The sequence below is a fragment of the Loxodonta africana genome, chromosome 1 (genome assembly GCF_030014295.1).
Source record: "Loxodonta africana isolate mLoxAfr1 chromosome 1, mLoxAfr1.hap2, whole genome shotgun sequence".
Classification (NCBI taxonomy): domain Eukaryota; kingdom Metazoa; phylum Chordata; class Mammalia; order Proboscidea; family Elephantidae; genus Loxodonta; species Loxodonta africana.
Genome location: NC_087342.1, coordinates 30,762,717 through 30,779,021, shown reverse-complemented (window position 1 = coordinate 30,779,021; position 16,305 = coordinate 30,762,717). Strand labels below are relative to the sequence as shown.

The 16,305-nt window shown below is 53.7% G+C and overlaps 2 protein-coding genes across 4 annotated transcripts in view; one reads left to right on the top strand and one right to left on the bottom strand.

Annotated features, from left to right (window-relative positions):
* ECE2 (endothelin converting enzyme 2) overlaps positions 1-16,305 on the top strand; it is a 35,352-nt gene that overhangs the window by 7,210 nt on the left and 11,837 nt on the right. The window contains exons 1-7 of one of the 3 annotated variants that reach the window (XM_064279271.1): positions 11,311-11,377; positions 11,656-11,877; positions 12,087-12,222; positions 12,455-12,670; positions 13,075-13,199; positions 13,314-13,460; positions 13,558-13,623. In XM_064279271.1, coding sequence (XP_064135341.1) covers positions 11,342-11,377; positions 11,656-11,877; positions 12,087-12,222; positions 12,455-12,670; positions 13,075-13,199; positions 13,314-13,460; positions 13,558-13,623 — 948 coding nt within the window. In that variant the 5' untranslated portion in view covers positions 11,311-11,341. Of the gene's footprint in view, positions 1-46; positions 1,494-11,310; positions 11,378-11,655; positions 11,878-12,086; positions 12,223-12,454; positions 12,671-13,074; positions 13,200-13,313; positions 13,461-13,557; positions 13,624-16,305 lie in introns of those variants that run through there. The other 2 variants (XM_023551530.2, XM_003412890.4) reach the window with 2 other exon arrangements.
* On the bottom strand, positions 1,827-3,031 carry CAMK2N2 (calcium/calmodulin dependent protein kinase II inhibitor 2). The gene is made up of 2 exons (XM_003412892.3): positions 2,830-3,031; positions 1,827-1,939 (listed from the first exon to the last, which is right to left on the bottom strand). The coding sequence occupies exons 1-2, from the start codon at positions 2,996-2,998 to the stop codon at positions 1,869-1,871; spliced, it is 240 nt and encodes a 79-aa protein (XP_003412940.1). The 5' UTR covers positions 2,999-3,031; the 3' UTR covers positions 1,827-1,868.

The following is a 16,305-nucleotide window of genomic DNA, read 5'->3' as shown; positions in this document are numbered from 1 at the left end:
ACCTGAGATGGCCTCTTCACTGATGGCTTCTTTATCTGCCTTGCAGGTGAGCCGGGTGCTGGTTCCTGGGGGCCGGTTTATCTCCCTGACCTGTGCTGCCCCCCACTTCCGGACTAGGCATTATGCCCAACCTTGTTATGGCTGGTCCCTGAGGCACATGACATATGGCAGTGGTTTCCACTTCCACTTCTACCTCATGCACAAGGGTGGGGAGCTGAGTGCAGCCCAGCTGGCCCTGGGAGCCCAGATCCTCTCACCCCCCAGCCCCCTCACGTCACCCTGCTTCCTCCAGGACTCAGATCATGAGGACTTCCTCAGCGCCATTCAGCTGTGACACCAGAATTATGATCCTCTGGCCCTCCCTGCCTTTCTGCCCAGGCTCCTTGGGTAGTTGGTATTCCCAATTTCAGGACTGGAGGTTGGGTCCAAGGTGCTTACCTCTCAAGGGCCTCCTGAGTAAGATAAGAGTTAGTGGGAGCAAGCCCATGTGAACCAATACATATCAGGTCAAGCTGGAGGCTTCCTTCTTGGATTCTTCAGATTTCTCCTAGTTTCCTCAAACACCTTCCCCGAAATACAGCACCCACCACCAATGATTTATCCCCTGGGGCAAAGCTCAGCACCACCCCTCTGCACAGCAGACTGGGAGACCTATATCCCTGACCTCATCCCATCTGTATTTATCCACAAGAGGTTGTAGAATTTGAATCTAGCTAGATAGCTTTCTGCCTCTGTCCTAGCCCCAGCTCCAGTGACCCGTCCTGCTTAGGTTGTACTGGGCCCTGCTTTGGCAACCCTCCCCAGCCAGCAGCATGCACCTGAAATCCCCAAGTACCTGTTCCCTTCCCCAAAAAGGGCTCGTAGCTATTTTTGCCTGGCTCCTGAGCAGAGGGAAGCAGCTGCCACACACACAGGGAGGTCTGTGTTTATTCACACACTCCTGGTACAGTGAAGATGAAGGAACATTTACAAAGAACACTCCTGGGTCAAGAACATCTCCGGGGCCATAGGTGTCATCCAAAGGTGCAGAGAAGTCCCCATTTGGGTCCCCAGGGGAAGGACACAGGGGTCCAAGGTAAAATCAGGTCTGGGCCTTTGGAAGGTGATACCTTGCAGGGGGAGGAGTCTGCCAGAGAGCCATCTGGGGTCAGGCCTGGGCAGATTGGCCACGTGGTTGGTTACCATGTTGGCGACTTGTCCCACCCCAACCTCAGCACCCGTCCTATCCGCCAGGCGCAGAAGAGTGAGGCTGAGACCATGGGGGGAGGCCAGGAACCATGAGCGGAGCCAGTAAACAAAGAGTCGGATATAAAAATACAAATGTGCTGAGGAAGTCCCTTAGAAAGAGGCTGAGGATGGGGTCACGCCAGGCAGGGATGGGGGTGAGGAGCGGCCCTGACGGCTGGGCTTAGGTGGGTGGGAAGCTCATGCAAATACGCAGCCAAACATCCCTGGCCGCCAGCGCGGTCCGACGCCGGCCGGTCGCCTAGTCTGCAGACCAGAGCGGCCGGAGGGGACGGGGCAGGGGAGCCGTGCGGGAGGGGGCGGGCTGGGGGCCGCGGGTCTCCATGTCAGTTCTGGTGTGCGGGGTGGGGCTGCGGCCCGAGGTTCTAAAGTGCATGAGCGCGGCGGCGGGCTTCGGGCCGACCCGCGCCTCTGCTACCGCCGCCGCCGTGGTGCTGAAGCGGACAGCTCCGGAGTGCCCCGAGGCCGCGGCAGCCACGCTGACCAGGCGGCAGCAGCGCGGCCCGGCAGCCCCCGCCCGCGGGCGCCTGGGCCGGGGCGGGGGTCGCCGGCAGCCGCATCACCGGCCCGCGCTCCTGGCCGCTGCGGGGCTGGACCCGGAGCCCGCCGCCTGAGCGGCGCGTCTACACTCCGGACGGTGGCTTCTCCCCCATCCCCTTCAGCACGTCGTCTATCCGGTCATCCTCGATCACCACTGCGCAGGGAGAAAGCGCGTCAGCCGCGCGGCCTCTGGGGGCAGCGGCGAGTGGGCCCAGCGTCCTAGCACCCCGCTCAGCGCCCGCCCGCTGCCCAGCGACGCCCCCTGGACCCCCATGCCACGGGATGCCCTCTCCATCCCAACTCCCCTGCCGACTCAACCAGCTGCCCAGTCCGGCTCCCACAGACCCCCACCCTCCCGAGGACCGAACGCCCCTCTTCCAAATGCTCCCGCCATTCAACCGCCAGTCCCAATCTTCCTGCCCCCGGAACCCTCCGCCATCTGAGCTGAATAAAAATCTTTTGCTCGTGGGATCCCCCTTCTCCAACCTGCATTTCAAGAAAACTCCCTTCTCGGCTGCGCTCAAACGGAATCTCCAGCCAGTCCAACCCTCTCCCTATCCTATTCCTGCCGCTCGAACCCCTCTTCGCTCTTGGCACTAACAGAGCCCCTCCCCACACACACAACCAGGACAGCCGAATCCCCAGCCTCCCTGCCCTCTCTCCAGTCGGACGCCTCTCCCCACCCGCAGGCTCCTCGGTAGCATCCCCTGACTTAGTGTTTAATAAGGAGGAGCCAGCCTGTCGCCCTGCATCCCCGCTTTCAGGCAGCCCCAAATGCCCCGACTGGCCCCTCCCCCTCGCCCTGGCCCCACTGCTCTGCTTCCAGAGGTGGCAAGCACCAAATCCGGGGCACTGCGTTCCCAGGAGAGGGGAAGAGAGGGACACAACACCGCAGCGGGGACACCCCCACGCCCCTGCGGGAGGAGCGGCTGGCTGCGCCGAGCTGCGGCAGGAGCTGCGGGCGCTCGGCTGGGAACGGCAGGCGGGAGGCGCCCGGAGGAGGCTTTCTGGGTCAGGCGGCGACTCCGGGCCCCGGTCCCGTACCTCGCTTGGCTCGGCCGATCTGGCCCAGCTTGGGGGGTCGTTTGGCCTGGTTGCCCGCGAAGAAGGAGTTGGTGTCCTGCAGGCGGCAGCTGAAGGAGAGGTCGGAGGCCTCTGGATCGGCGCCGAAGCGGCCCATCTTGTCCTCGCTATAGGGCAGGATCTCGGACATGGCCGGCGCAGGGCGGGAGCGGGACTGCAGCGGGCGGCGGGCAGCGGGCGGCGGGCTAGGTGCCGGACCGGCCCTAGCTCAGCGGGGGAGCCGGCGGAAGGATGAAGTCATGCAGCATCCGGGGCTGCGGAGCCAAGCGCGGCCTCCTCCCCCGCACCTCCGCCTCCCGGGCCGCTGGGCAGGCGGCGGCGGCGGGGACCGGGCGGGGGCGGGGGCGGGGGCGGGGGCGGTACGCGGGGGCGGGGGTGGTGGCGGCGGCGGGAGCGGAATGACGATGAGCGCCCTACTGCTGCAGAGCGCAGCGGGGGCGGGGCTGGCGCGGGCGGCGGGAGAGGAGGGGACGTAGGGGGAGGGTCCCGCCCGGTGGCGGGAGTGGCAGGGAACAGCGGGCACCGACACTGGGGGACCGGCGAGCGGAGGCGGGTCGTGGCAAAGAAAGGCGGGACCGGGGGGACTGGAGCGAGCCGGGCGCCCGGGGGCAGGGGGAGTGCCCGGGACCGGGGCTGGGAGAGGCGAGCGATTGGGATCTGGAGTGGGGACCGGGAGCTGGGGAGTGCGGGGCGGGAGGCGGGAACGGGGACAGCACTCAAAGGGGCAATACGGGAAACTAGGTGGTTGAGGAGCGGGACAAGACGCCAACCCGCAGGGCGCGGGAAGACCTCAAGCAATGAGTGGTCCCCAGTAGTTGGCGGGTTCTCCTATCTGGGCTGTTCTGCCTGTCTTAAACGGACCCTGATTTTCATCCGGGCTCTGTGCGTCTCTGCCTGTCTCTCTGCTTGTGTCAATGTCAGTCCATCTATGTGTCTGTGTCCAGTGTCTTTTTCTGTGTCACGGTCTCTGTCTACGTTTGTCTCTAGGTTTCTCCACCTCTCTGTATTTCTAGCTCCATGCTTGTTCCCTATACATACGTGTCGATGTGCCTCCGTCTCCTGAGTGTCTGTGTGTCTCTTTCTCTCCTAGGACTAGTCCGGATAACTGGGCCCACGTAGCGCGCACCAGGACAGATCTCCCAGCTACTGGCCCCGAAAGCCCGGCTGATGGCTCCCAAGGCACGCTGCACCCCTCCCCCGGCCCGGCAGACCCGTGCCGCCAGCGCAACGTAGGAGGAATGAATGGCGGCGTCGCGGGGGGCGCCCTGGCTGCGGGTGACGCGGGGAAGCCCGGAGCGCCCGAGGACGCGGCGCGCGCCGGTGTGTGTCCGGAGAGACGCCCCCCTAGCGCCTTGCCGCCCTCATTGCGGGAATCACGTGACGATTCTCTCCGCACCAACGAGAACACACCCTCTTCTCCCTTCCCCTCTCCCACTCCCACTTCATCAAACACCCCCCACACTAGCGGTCAGCGGCGGCGTCACCTGCTTTCGAGCGCGCAGGGCTCTGGCGCAATCCCTGGCTTTGGGGGGAGGGGAAGAGTATGTCTCACACTCGGCGACAGTGAAGACAGCGCTGATAAGGATAATAATCACCCAGTCTGCTCAGTTCACTCCCCAGGCGGGGGGTCTCCGCTGTCTCTGCAGTGGTTTTTCCACCGCTTCCTGCCAGATCACACCACTAGGGAAGCTGCCTAGGGCTGGAACCCAGGCGTCTGACTCGCAGGCCTGCGCTGCTCCGTCTCCTTCCTCCGACAACTCCTTGCGGCGGGCGTTAGGCCCAGGGACACAGCGGCACAGAGACGAAGGGAATGGTGGCTGTCCTCAGGGAACCAGGGGAGCCAAGGAGTGGCAGAGGACACTTTGGTGTAAGCCTTACTGGAGGCCCAGGCCTGGGGGCCCTTCCGCGTCACACCTTCCTCTGCGTCTCAGTCTCCGGGATGAGAGCAGCCGGAGACCTGGAAGAGAGACTAGAGCTTAGGGCTGCTAAGAGCGAGTCCAGAGCCACCACCCCCTTGTCCAGCAATGGGTTCCAAGCCTGGCTGGGCCACTTTCTGTGTGACGTTGAACTGAAAAGCCCATAATTATGATTTTTAAGTTAATTCATTTGTACTTGTAAATTTTTAGGAAAATCACACAGAACCTTTGATGGCTATCTTTCCAGTCTTTTTCCTGTGTGTTTGCACACCTCTCTGAGCCTCCATGTCCTTGCCTGGAGCATAGAAATGATAAACCTACATAAAGAACTGCTTTGTAGATGAAATGAAACAATGAGGATAATTCACCTTACACTCCTGCTGGATGCTTAGTTGACTGTCGGTTTTGGGGCAGACACCATTTGTAGATCACCTGCTGTGTGCCTAGGTCCCTGGGAGGCACAGATCATTTGCACTCAGCTACTAACTGGAAGGTTGGCGGTTCGATCCCACCCAATGGTTCCTCAGGAGAAAAGACTTGGAGGTCTGCTTGTGTAAATATTACAGCCAAGAAAACCCTATGGAGCAGTTCTACTCTGTCACGTGTGGAGTCGCCAGGAGTCAGAATCGACTCAAGGGCAATGGGCAAAAGTGCCATGTGCCTGCTCTGGCCACCTGATGGATACTTCCTCATCTGTAAAATGGGAGCCCTGGTAGTACTTCCTGCCAAAGCCAAAAAACCTATTGCCGTGGAGTCAATTCCGACTCATAGCAACCGTATAGGACAGAGTAGAACTGCCCTATAGGGTTTCCAAGGAGTTGCTGGTGGATTCCAACTGCCAACCTTGTGGTTAGCAGGCAAGCTTTTAACCACTGTATCACCAGGGTTCCACTTCCTGCCAGGGTGCCGGATTACCCAGCTATCAGGGGACAAGTGAGCTAACTTGCCTGAGTGGCTGAAAGAGTATATGTTAAGATCAGGGGAGGAGGTACGGGAAGACAGACAACTTAGAGTTGTCCTGAGGTGAATGAAGTAGGTTCTGTCAGGGGTAATGAGCACCCGGTGAGGGTTCTTGCCTGAGATAGGAGCACTGGGGGAAGAAGGATTGGAACAATTCTCTTTTCTCCCCCCAGAAGGAAGCGATTGGAGGAATAACAATTTAACCCTAAGTTCATTTGGTCATCTCTTCCTTAAATCATCTTATTCCCGTCCCTGGTGTGCATGCTCGATCAGGGTTAAAGCAAAAAACCTAAGCTCAAAATTATAAAGACATAACAATATAGAAGCTTCAGCTATGTTACAAAAACACGGGGAAGCTCTTTCAATTCTGATCCTCTACTTAAATTTCTGCTGTTCTGCATCTCTCCCCTTGAGAGGAAAACTCATTTTCACATCTAAAAGGAAATAAAGTTTGTTCAGAGTTTTGTGATGGTGCATTGAATTTCTCAATTGAAAGCCCCTGAAAACCTAGTGGATTCGATCAATATTCCCTAAACAAAATAATACAGGTAGTCCCCGAATTACACAGGGTATGATTCTGACGACTCCATCATAAGCTGGTTCTGACCTGACGTAAGACTTGGCCTTCTAACTGCTGTATAAACTTGGGCATAAGGTACAGAATCTATCTTACAGGGTCATTGTGATAAGTTACCATATATAAAACGTTGAGATAAATTCTGGACAAAAGAAATGTTAGCTATTACTATACAGAAAAGTATAAAAAATAAAGTAAAAGTAATCTGTCATTGTATATATTCATGTTAATATTTTGTTGAATGTTCTTCCAATCTCTTTCTCTCTCTTTTTTTTTTTACACATGTGATTTTATATTTTTTGCTTTGTAGAAATGAGATTTGGGAGCCCCTCTCCCAACTTAACTATATGGAGAATGTTCCCGAATAGACTTAACTGTTCTTTTTCGGTCTTTGTAAATGTTGAATAGAATCCCATTGTATGGATGTTCGATTTATTCAACAAGTCCTCTACTCTTGGAGACTGAATTTTCCCTCACTTTTTTTTTTGGGGGGGGAGGAGGGGGTCATAAATAGTGCTGTGATGAAGAAATGCCATAAATTAACATTTTGAAAAATGACCACAATATTTTGTAGTTTCTCCAACCAGGGAATAGTCTATTTCTCCATCCCCCAAGCTGAGCTTGATCATGTGACTTGCTTTGGCCAATGGTGATATTAGCAAATGCGGTGCAAGCAGAGGATCGAAAAGTGTTTCCACACTGGGGCTTGCCCCCTTTTTTGCTGCCGGGAAACCCGAGACCACCATATGATGAAGGCTGGGCTGGGCTACTAGAGGAGGGAGAGACCACCTAGAGTAAGGCCCCAGCCATCCCAGCTGTTATGGACTGACTTGTGTTCCCTCAAAATGTGTGTCAACTTGGCTAAGCCATGATTCCCAGTATTGTGATTGTCCACCATTTTGTCATCTGATACGATTTTCCTGTGTGTTGTAAATCCTACCTCTATGATGTTAATGAGGCAGAACTAGAGGCAGTTATGTTAATGAGGCAGGATTCAATCTACAAGATTAGGTTGTGTCTTAAATCGATATCTTTTGAGATATAAAAGAGAGAAGCGAGTAGAGAGATGTGGAGGCCTCATACCATCAAGAAACAAGAGCCAGGAGAATAGCACGTTCTTTGGACCCAGGGTCCCTGTGCTGAGAAGCTCCTAGACCAGGGGAAAATTGATGACAAGGACCTTCCCCCAGAGCCAACAGAGAGAGAAAGACTTCCCCTGGAACTGGCACCCTGCATTCGGACTTCTGGCCTCCTAGATTGTGAGAGAATAAATTTCTCTTTGTTAAGGCCATCCACTTGTGGTATTTCTGTTAGAGCAGCACTAGATAACTGGTGCACCAGCTGGGGCCAAACATGTAAGTGAGGCCATCCTTGGGCATCCTAAGCCACTCAGCTCTTGGTCTAGGGGCTTGTTGGCCCAGGCTTAAGGAACTACCCAATCGACCCACAGAAAATAAATAATAAATGTTTCTTATTTTAAGTTGACCCACTAAATTTGGGGTGGTTTGTTATGCACCAAAAGTTAATTCATACAAACATTCTATGGATAATAATTATTTCCTGGGAAAATTTCTTAGAAGTAGACTTTCTGGGTCAAAGAGTATGCACACTTTTTTAAAAAAATAATAATTTATTTTATTTTTGTTGTTGAGAATATACACAGCAGAACATACACCAATTCAACAATTCATTGACACTGATTACATTCTTTGAGTTGTCCAAACATTCTCACCCTGCTTTTCCTAGTTGTTCCTCTGCCATTAACATAAACTCACTGCCCCCTAAGGTTCTTACCTAATCTTTCAACCTGCTGTTGTCAATTTGATCCCATATAGATAGATCTTAAAAAGTATAATGCTTAAGGTAGACATTCGTTACTAGTTAAGTTATACTATTCTTTGGTTTTAAGAAGACTTCACGGGTTATTTTTGGTTTAAGGTTTAAAGGTTATCTCAGGGCAATAGTTTCGGGATTCATTCAGCCTCAGTGGCTCCAGAATATCTGGATTCTATGAGAATTTGTACCTTCTGATTCATACTGCCAAAAAGGTTGTATCCATTTACAAACCACCAGCCATATAGGAAAGCACCTGTTTTCCTTATCTTTTGCCCACACTGGGTATTGCTGTTTCTCGTTCTCCTAAAGACTACATTGTGCTTGTAAATTTAACGTATAAGCCATTGTCGAATCCCTGCATTCCCTCTGAATTCACTATCAATTTAGGGAAACCAAAACCAAATCTGTTGCCATCAAGTCAATTCCAACTCACAGCGACCCTATAGGACAGAGTAGAACTGCCCCATGGGTTTCCAAGGAGTGGCTGGTGGATTCAAACTCCCAATCTTTTGGTTAGCAGCTGTAGCTCTTAACCACGTGGAACCAGGGCTCCTCAATTAAGGAAAGGAAGGCCAAAAAAGATCACCCCTTCAGGAAAGGAAGAAAAGAAAAAAGAAAAAAATTGAGGAGGAGAGAAAATCAGAGTCAAAGGTAATAAACTCAGCGGAAAAAGAATAGACAACTACCAAGCCTCTTTTACATAAAGTACTTAGCATGAGGTCAGGGATAGATATGAGTCCAATTGATGATTTTGGTCATGAAAAGCCCAGGCTTAGTGAGAATGAGAACACTGTTAAGTACCAGGCTCTTTCATGTGTGATTGCATTATTGAGATAGGGGTTACCGTTCCCATTTTACAGATGAGGAAAATGAAGGATCAGATTTGGAGTAACTTGAAAAAAAACATACAGCTGACGAAGATTTGAGACCAGATCTGTCTGGATTGGAAACTTGACACGTTTTCCCTCACTCTTCTCAGAATGGAGCGGATGTGGCAGAAGACTGGTAAACTACCGTTAGGAGGAAGTATAGCCTCCATGTGATTTGTAGTGTCAAACTGTTCCGCCAGACTGCCTGGGTTTGCATTCCAGCCTTGCCATGTACTAGATGTGTGACTCTTAGCCTCTCTATGCCTCAGTGTCCTCATCTCTGAAATGGCTTCATAATAGTGCCATGAGGGTAAATCAGTATAAAGATGTAAGGGACACATCAGCAGCTGGTGCATGCTGGTGCATAGTAATATGCTGTATAAGAAATTGCAATTTCCAGTGTGGCGTCGGGGTGGCCACGGGGCTATTTCCGATGAGCGTGTTGCCAGGCAGTCCTGATGCAGTAGCTTTGGTTATACTCACATATCCATGTCGTGATGAGATTCCCCTTGGGGCAGGATGGACCCTGCTGCCATGAGTGGAGGGGGAGTGCTTTGATGCAGCTTTGTCACCAGAGCGAACATGCACAACTCCAGAGATTGTCAGAGTGGATTTCCCAAGGCCTTGCTGTCGCAGACCTGGGTGCTGCTGGATATGAACGCTCCTTGCTCAGAGAACCCCTGACTAACCTGGAACCCATGTGCCTGCTCCACCATCTGGGAAACAGAACAGGCTTCCTCCAGCCTAACAATTCTCATTTCTGGCTTTATGTTTTTGATAATAATGATGGTGATGACTAACAATACTGAGTGCCCACTATGTTCCAGGCACTGTCCTAAAGCACTTTCCAAGTACAGTTTCATTTAATCCTCACATCCATCCGCTGAAGTAGGTACATTTTGATTTTCATTTTACAAATGGGTAACCTGAGTCTGGACACGGGACGGAATCTACAGCCTTTCATCCTAACTATGACAGCATACAGCCTCCTGTTTGAGAGCGTGCAACTTTGGGCTGGAAGACGCCAGTGAAAGCAAATCCGCCATTTCTCAGCCTGACCCGCTTACCATCCACCCTTCCTTGGCCACAAGGGCATCCCACGTTAGAAACGTGGGCGCAAAGTATCTTGCGGCGGTCGGGGAGTCAAGGAGTCATTATGTACTCAGCACCACTCTGGACTTTCTCAAGTCGAATAGTTGCACTGTGTTGGGGAGGGTTGGAAAAGGATGCACACTCTCTCCTACAGCAGAATACAAAGCCCCAGGCCTGACTGCACAATGACAAAGTGGAAGGCAGTGCATGGAAGCCCTCATCGGCTTTCTTGTAAATATTGCTCGGTTTTTTTTTTTTTTTTCTTTTCCTCTTGTAAATCTCCCAAATGAAACGGTTTTGCTTTCCCCAAGTTAGAAGTGTTAGCACGTCTTCTCTTTAAATATCTGAGCTGGGCTGTTTTTTTCCCTGCCTGTTTGTCACCATCTGTAAGCCTCCTTTTGTGAGTTGCTCTGATGACAACAATTATCTTGGAGAGTAAAAGCGGAGGTCTCCAAGCAAGGGGCAAAGTAGAGTCCGCCTGTGGGCTGTGTGTGTATCCTGGATGCTGCCCGAGCGCTCTGTGTGTGCGTTGTGGGGTGCAGAAAGACTTGCACTTCGTGCACTAGCTGCGGCTGCCGTGCATGTGCACTGCGGGTGAGTATGCAGCCCACATTGTGTGAGTGCCTTGTGTGTTGGGGTGTCTGCCTGTGCCCTTTGGGTTTATGTGCTTTCTGTGGTTGTGGTGAGGACACCTTGCATGTGGGTGAGCTGCCGGTGTACTGGCTGAGAGAGGGGTCTGTGTTGAGTACAGGGGGAGAAGTTTCTCACCAGGGTGTAATTTCCCAAAGGTGTTTGAAGCGGGTGCAGGGGAGGCGGCAATTTGGGGAACTGGGCCAAGGAATAGTAGCACGGTTTGGGCCTGGGTCAAAGGAATGTGAATTACTGGTGGCTTGCCTGCGAGCGCTGCTGAAATGTGGGGCTGGCCCTGAAGAGGGGTGGGGTCTCCGGCGTTTCTAGAGGGCTGGTTGGGCGCAGCGCTGCGGGCCGGCAGGTCCGGGCGCTCGGCGCCGAGGTCGGGGCGCAGGGCGGATGGCCGGGAGCCGGGAGCGCTCCTCCCCTCCCAGCCCGCCCCCACCTCGGGCGGCGCCGCGGGGGGAGGGGGATCCGGGCTGGCGGGGGCGGCGGCGGCGGCGGCGGCCGAGCAGGGGCGGCGGCAGCGGCTGTGATGGCGGGCGGCGGGGCCAGCCTCCGGGAGCCCTAGGGCGCCGCCGCCCGAGTCTACCATGAACGTCGCGCTGCAGGAGCTGGGAGGCGGCGACGTGAGTGGGGCCCCCGGGTCCCAGGGCAATGCGGGGGTGAGGCAAAGGGGGGCGGTGGCGGGGGGACAGGCGGCACCGGGCCGGGGCTCGGGCTCGCGGAGATGGGGCTGCGCACTTGGGGAGGGTGTCGGACATAGTCGGAGGCCTCCTCCAAGTGCCCGGCAGGTGGGATATGGGGGCTCTGATTGCAGCGGGGGGGCCCGGCGGGCGAGGGGCATTGGTTCAGGGCGGTGGGCACACAGCCCTTTTTCTACATGGTGCCCCGGACTCTCTGGCAGATGGTGGAGTACAAACGGGCCACGCTTCGGGATGAAGATGCACCCGAGACCCCCATAGAGGGCGGGGCCTTCCCGGACGCCTTGGAGGTGAGCACGGGGTTCCCTCTTTCTCACCAGGCCGGCTTGGGCGTGAGGACTGGCACACCCAGGAGGTCTGGGCTGCCCTGGAGGGTCACCTGCCCCCAACCCTGCTCATTCTCTGGCCTCAGCGCTAGGACCGTGGTGAGGCCTTTCGAAGCCATGACGTTGCACAAACAGGCTCAGGGCGCAGCCAGGCCGCCTCATTGCCCCTGAGCCCACAGTTATCCCCATTAGCCTCTTGGCTCCAGGCTCTGGAAACCCCTGGTGCTTTCGCCCTGTAGGACGATTTCTGTGGTCTTGGGTTCCCTCCCCTGCAGCTCTCTCTCTCTCTGTCACTCTTTCCTCCCCAGGTGGGATTCCCGAAGGGGACAAGACACCTCTTAGGTTCCCACACGCGGCTGGAGCTGGTCTTGGCAGGTGTCTGTCTGTTGCTGGCTGCACTGCTTCTGGGCTGCCTTGTGGCCCTGGGGGTCCAGTACCACAGAGGTAGGTGCACCACACCTGTCATCACCCTCCCAACCTGGGGGCTCTGAAGACTGAAGGGCCTCTAAGATTGTCTCAGGTTGTGGCCCGGGTTCCCCACAGGCTCCCGCCCCTGGCTTTTCTGTCTCCTCATAACTTTTCAGCTGTTACAGTCCCCCCCCCACCCCAAAGCATTTGCCTCTCCTATACTGACCTGACTGACAGCCTCCTACCCCGGCTGTGTCCCCTGCCACAGACCCATCCCACAGCACCTGCCTCACAGAGGCCTGCATTCGAGTGGCTGGAAAAATCCTGGAGTCCTTGGACCGTGGAGTGAGGCCCTGTGAAGACTTTTACCAGTTCTCCTGTGGAGGCTGGATTCGCAGGAACCCCCTGCCTGATGGGCGTTCTCGCTGGAACACCTTCAACAGCCTCTGGGACCAGAACCAGGCCGTACTGAAGCACCTGCTGGGTGAGTGGGCCCGATGGGGGGTCTTGTGCCAAGTACACACCATAGGGCCTGGCACTTGAGGGTGCTCAGAGACGGTCCATAGGCAAATGGGAAAGTGGATGCTAACGTTCCTGAGGTGGGGTGCAGAGGGCAAGAGCTGAGAAGCAGAAAGGGGCTTTGGGGGGAGGGTTAGGACCTCTGGGTATAATGAGGCATGGCAGGTGCCAGGGAGTCTAGAATGTTTAAATTGATCTAGGGAGCATCTCCATGGCCGGGGAGAGGAAGCCACAATTGCTCTTTCAGACAGTTTCCCTGGGTCTACATTGGGGGACTGCTCATAAAGAGGGCAAAGACGGATTGTGGGCCAGGAAGTCCCCGCCAGTAGTTAACTAATTGCTACCTGGACCCTGCGTTCTACCGTACAGAAAACACTACCTTCAACTCCAGCAGCGAAGCTGAACAGAAGACACAGCGCTTCTACCTGTCCTGCCTGCGTGTGGAGCGTATTGAGGAGCTGGGAGCCCAGCCGCTGCGTGACCTCATCGACAAGGTAGGGCTGCCAGGTGGGCTGTGGGCAGGGGAGTCCCCTCCTCAGAAGGAGACACAGCCTGGGGGAGCTTTGGGGGCCCTTGTAGCATAGCTTCCACTTATGGTCTCTCTTCAGATCGGTGGTTGGAACATTACGGGGCCCTGGGACCAGGACAACTTCATGGAAGTACTGAAGGCAGTGGCAGGGACCTACAGGGCCACCCCTTTCTTTACTGTTTATGTCAGCGCCGACTCCAAGAGCTCCAACAGCAATGTCATCCAGGTACCAAGCTGGAGAGGGATGAGGCCATACTCCCCTCCCCTGTGACAGTGAGCTGGGCTGGGGGTCCCTACATGAGAGTCTTTTATTCCTGTTGCAGGTGGACCAGTCTGGGCTCTTTCTGCCCTCTCGAGATTACTACCTAAACAAGACTGCCAACGAGAAAGTAAGGAATGCCCTCAGAGCCCTCCCCTCTCCCCCTGCTTAGTCTTTCCTTGGCCCAGGGTCAGACTAGGGAACGTGAGCCTATCCTGCTGCCTCGTGAGCTGACTGTCTTTCCCTCCTCCTTCTCTCCCTCTCTTCCTTACTTTTATTCATCCAGAAAGCATTTTATAGGCACCTACCATGTGCCTGGTTGGCACAAAAGGTTAAGGGCTCAACTACTAACCAAAAGGTTGGCAGTTCGAACTCACTCAGAGGCACCTTGGAAGAAAGGCCTGGTGATCTACTGAAAGATCACAGCTATTGAAAACCCTATGGAGCACAGTTCTGCTCTGACACATGTGGGGTCGCCATGAGTCCGATTGACTCCGCGGCAGCTGACTACTGGTTTTACCGTGTACCAGGTGCAGCAGAGAATTCCAAGATGTAAGCTTTACAGCCCTTGCCAGAGGAAGGTTTTAGTGTAGATGGAAGTATGGAGCCAAACAGCACGGGACATGGCTCAAAAGAGGGGCTCTAGAACTCAGAAGAGGAGAGACTCAGCAAAGGTTTTCTGAAAACTGTGTTTGAGCTGGGTCCTGGTAGAATACGTAGGCGCCGATGAGGGCATGCTGTGTTGAGAGAAGAGTTTGAACGAAAGTGTAGAGGAGGGAAAACCTAAGATGTGTTTGAAGGGGTCCAGTTTGGCAAAATAGAGAGCTCAGAGCAGACCAAACCAAAACCTGTTGCTGTTGAGTCGATTACAACTCATAAAGACCCTATAGGTCAGAGTAGAACTGCCCCATAGAGTTTCCAAAGAGTGCCTGGTGGATTTGAACTGCTGACCTTCTGGTTAGCAGCCGTAGCTCTTAACCACTGTGCCACCAGGGTTTCCTCAGAGCAGACAGGAAGCTGGAAAGGTGGGTTGGGACTCGTTAGGGAGGGACCTCGAATGCCACACTAAGGAATTAGTTCTGTAGGCCCAGGGAGGCATTGTGCACTCCAGAGCTGGGAAAGAGTGACCAGTAAAGACACCTGGGCTGGGGGTGAGAGCAGATGCAAGAGAACGGTCTGGCGATGAGGTAAGAGTCTCTGCAGGACTCCAGGCTCTGGGTCCTAAGGTCCCAAATGGTGGGAGGGACAGAAGGGCGGTGAGGAAGGGGAGGAGGCAGGAGACATGGTCCTGGCAGCCAGGGTCCTGGTTGCTGGAAGTTAGAAGAGAGAAGGAGAGGGAGGGAGGAGGCAAGAAGGCTGAGGCTGTAAGCCTGAGGGCTGGTGGCATGGCGGTTTCCTTAGACACTCAGGGTGTCTGAGGGAAGACCCAGCTTGAGAGCATGTTGGGAAAGAGAGCTCGGTGCAGTGGTAGAGGACAGGGCAGACTTTGGAGTCAGACCTGGACTTCGATCCCAGGTCTGCTGCTTGCTGCGGTTTGATTAACCTCTCTAAGGCTGAGTTTCCTCACCTGAAAAATGGGGTCACACCCAGATTCTCTGTTAACCCAGAACTAAAACCATTCCTAAAGCCAGCTCTTCAGACAAAGATTAGACTGGACTAAAAAAAAAAAAAATTTTTTTTTTTTTTTACTGTAAGACATAAAATGATACTGGTGAGGAGTGTGCTTCTTAGCTCAAGTAGGCACATGAGGCTATGTGGGCAGCTCCTGTCTGGAGGTGAGATGAGAAGGCAGAAAGGGACAGGAGCTGGTTCATTGGACATGGGAAATCTGGTGTGGAAAGGAGGAGTATGCTGTCTCATTATAGAGAGAGCCACTAGGGTCACATAACAATATGTGTATAAATTTTTCTATGAGCAACTAACTTGAGATGTAAACTTTCACTTAAAACCTGCACAATAAAAAAAAAGAGAAAAGTTTAAAAAAAGAAGTGGAGGTCATAGCAGCTACCTCACCTGGTGTTTGGGAGGGGTGCAAGCTAGTGATCCCGCGTGTGGCAGCCACACAGGGAGTGGGGGCCTCTCGTTTTAGACGCTCGAGTTTGAGGGACCTGGGTGTTATCTACATGGAGAGACCAGTGGAAGAGTCAGAGGTCAGTTGTGAAAGCTGCATGGAGCTCTGGATCGAGGACGAGCCTGGAGGGAGCCAGGAACTTGAGAGACATTTCCTTAGACATCTAGACAAAGGCTTAAGAGAGGTGAAAGCGTGGGGGAAGAATGGAGAAAGGAAAAAGGGAGATCCTTGTATTTTTAAAAAATAATTTATTTTATTTTTATTGTTGTTGAAAATACACATAAAGCAGAGCATACCTGTTACCCTCCTTTGCCATCGAGTCAATTCCTACTCGTAGTGACCCTATAGGATAGAGTAGAACTGCCCCATAGGATTTCCAAGCAGTGGCTGGTGGATTTGAACTGCTGACCTTTTGGTTAGCAGCCTGACATTTAGCCACAGTGCCACCAGGGCTCCCAGCAGAACATAACCAATTCAATACTTTGACATGTACAATTCAGTGATATTGATTACATTCTTGGAATTGTGCAACCATTCTCACCCCCCCTTTTCACCCTCCCATTAACATAAACTCACTGCCCCCTAAACTTCCCATCTAACCTTTCAAGCTGCTGTTGTCAGTTTGATCCCATAGATTTAGTTCTTTAAAAGAGCACAATGCTCAAGGCAGACATTCTTTATTAATTAAGCTAAAACTGCTGTTTGGTTTAAAGAAGACTTAAGGGAATATTTTTGGTTTAT

Bases quoted from the DNA above. Each gene is read 5' to 3' on its own strand.
- CAMK2N2 (XM_003412892.3), bottom strand. From the start codon at position 2,998: ATGTCCGAGATCCTGCCCTATAGCGAGGACAAGATGGGCCGCTTCGGC. The intron at 1,940-2,829 runs GTACGGGACCGG...CTCCCTGCGCAG, and splicing joins GATCGGCCGAGCCAAGCGAG to TGGTGATCGAGGATGACCGG.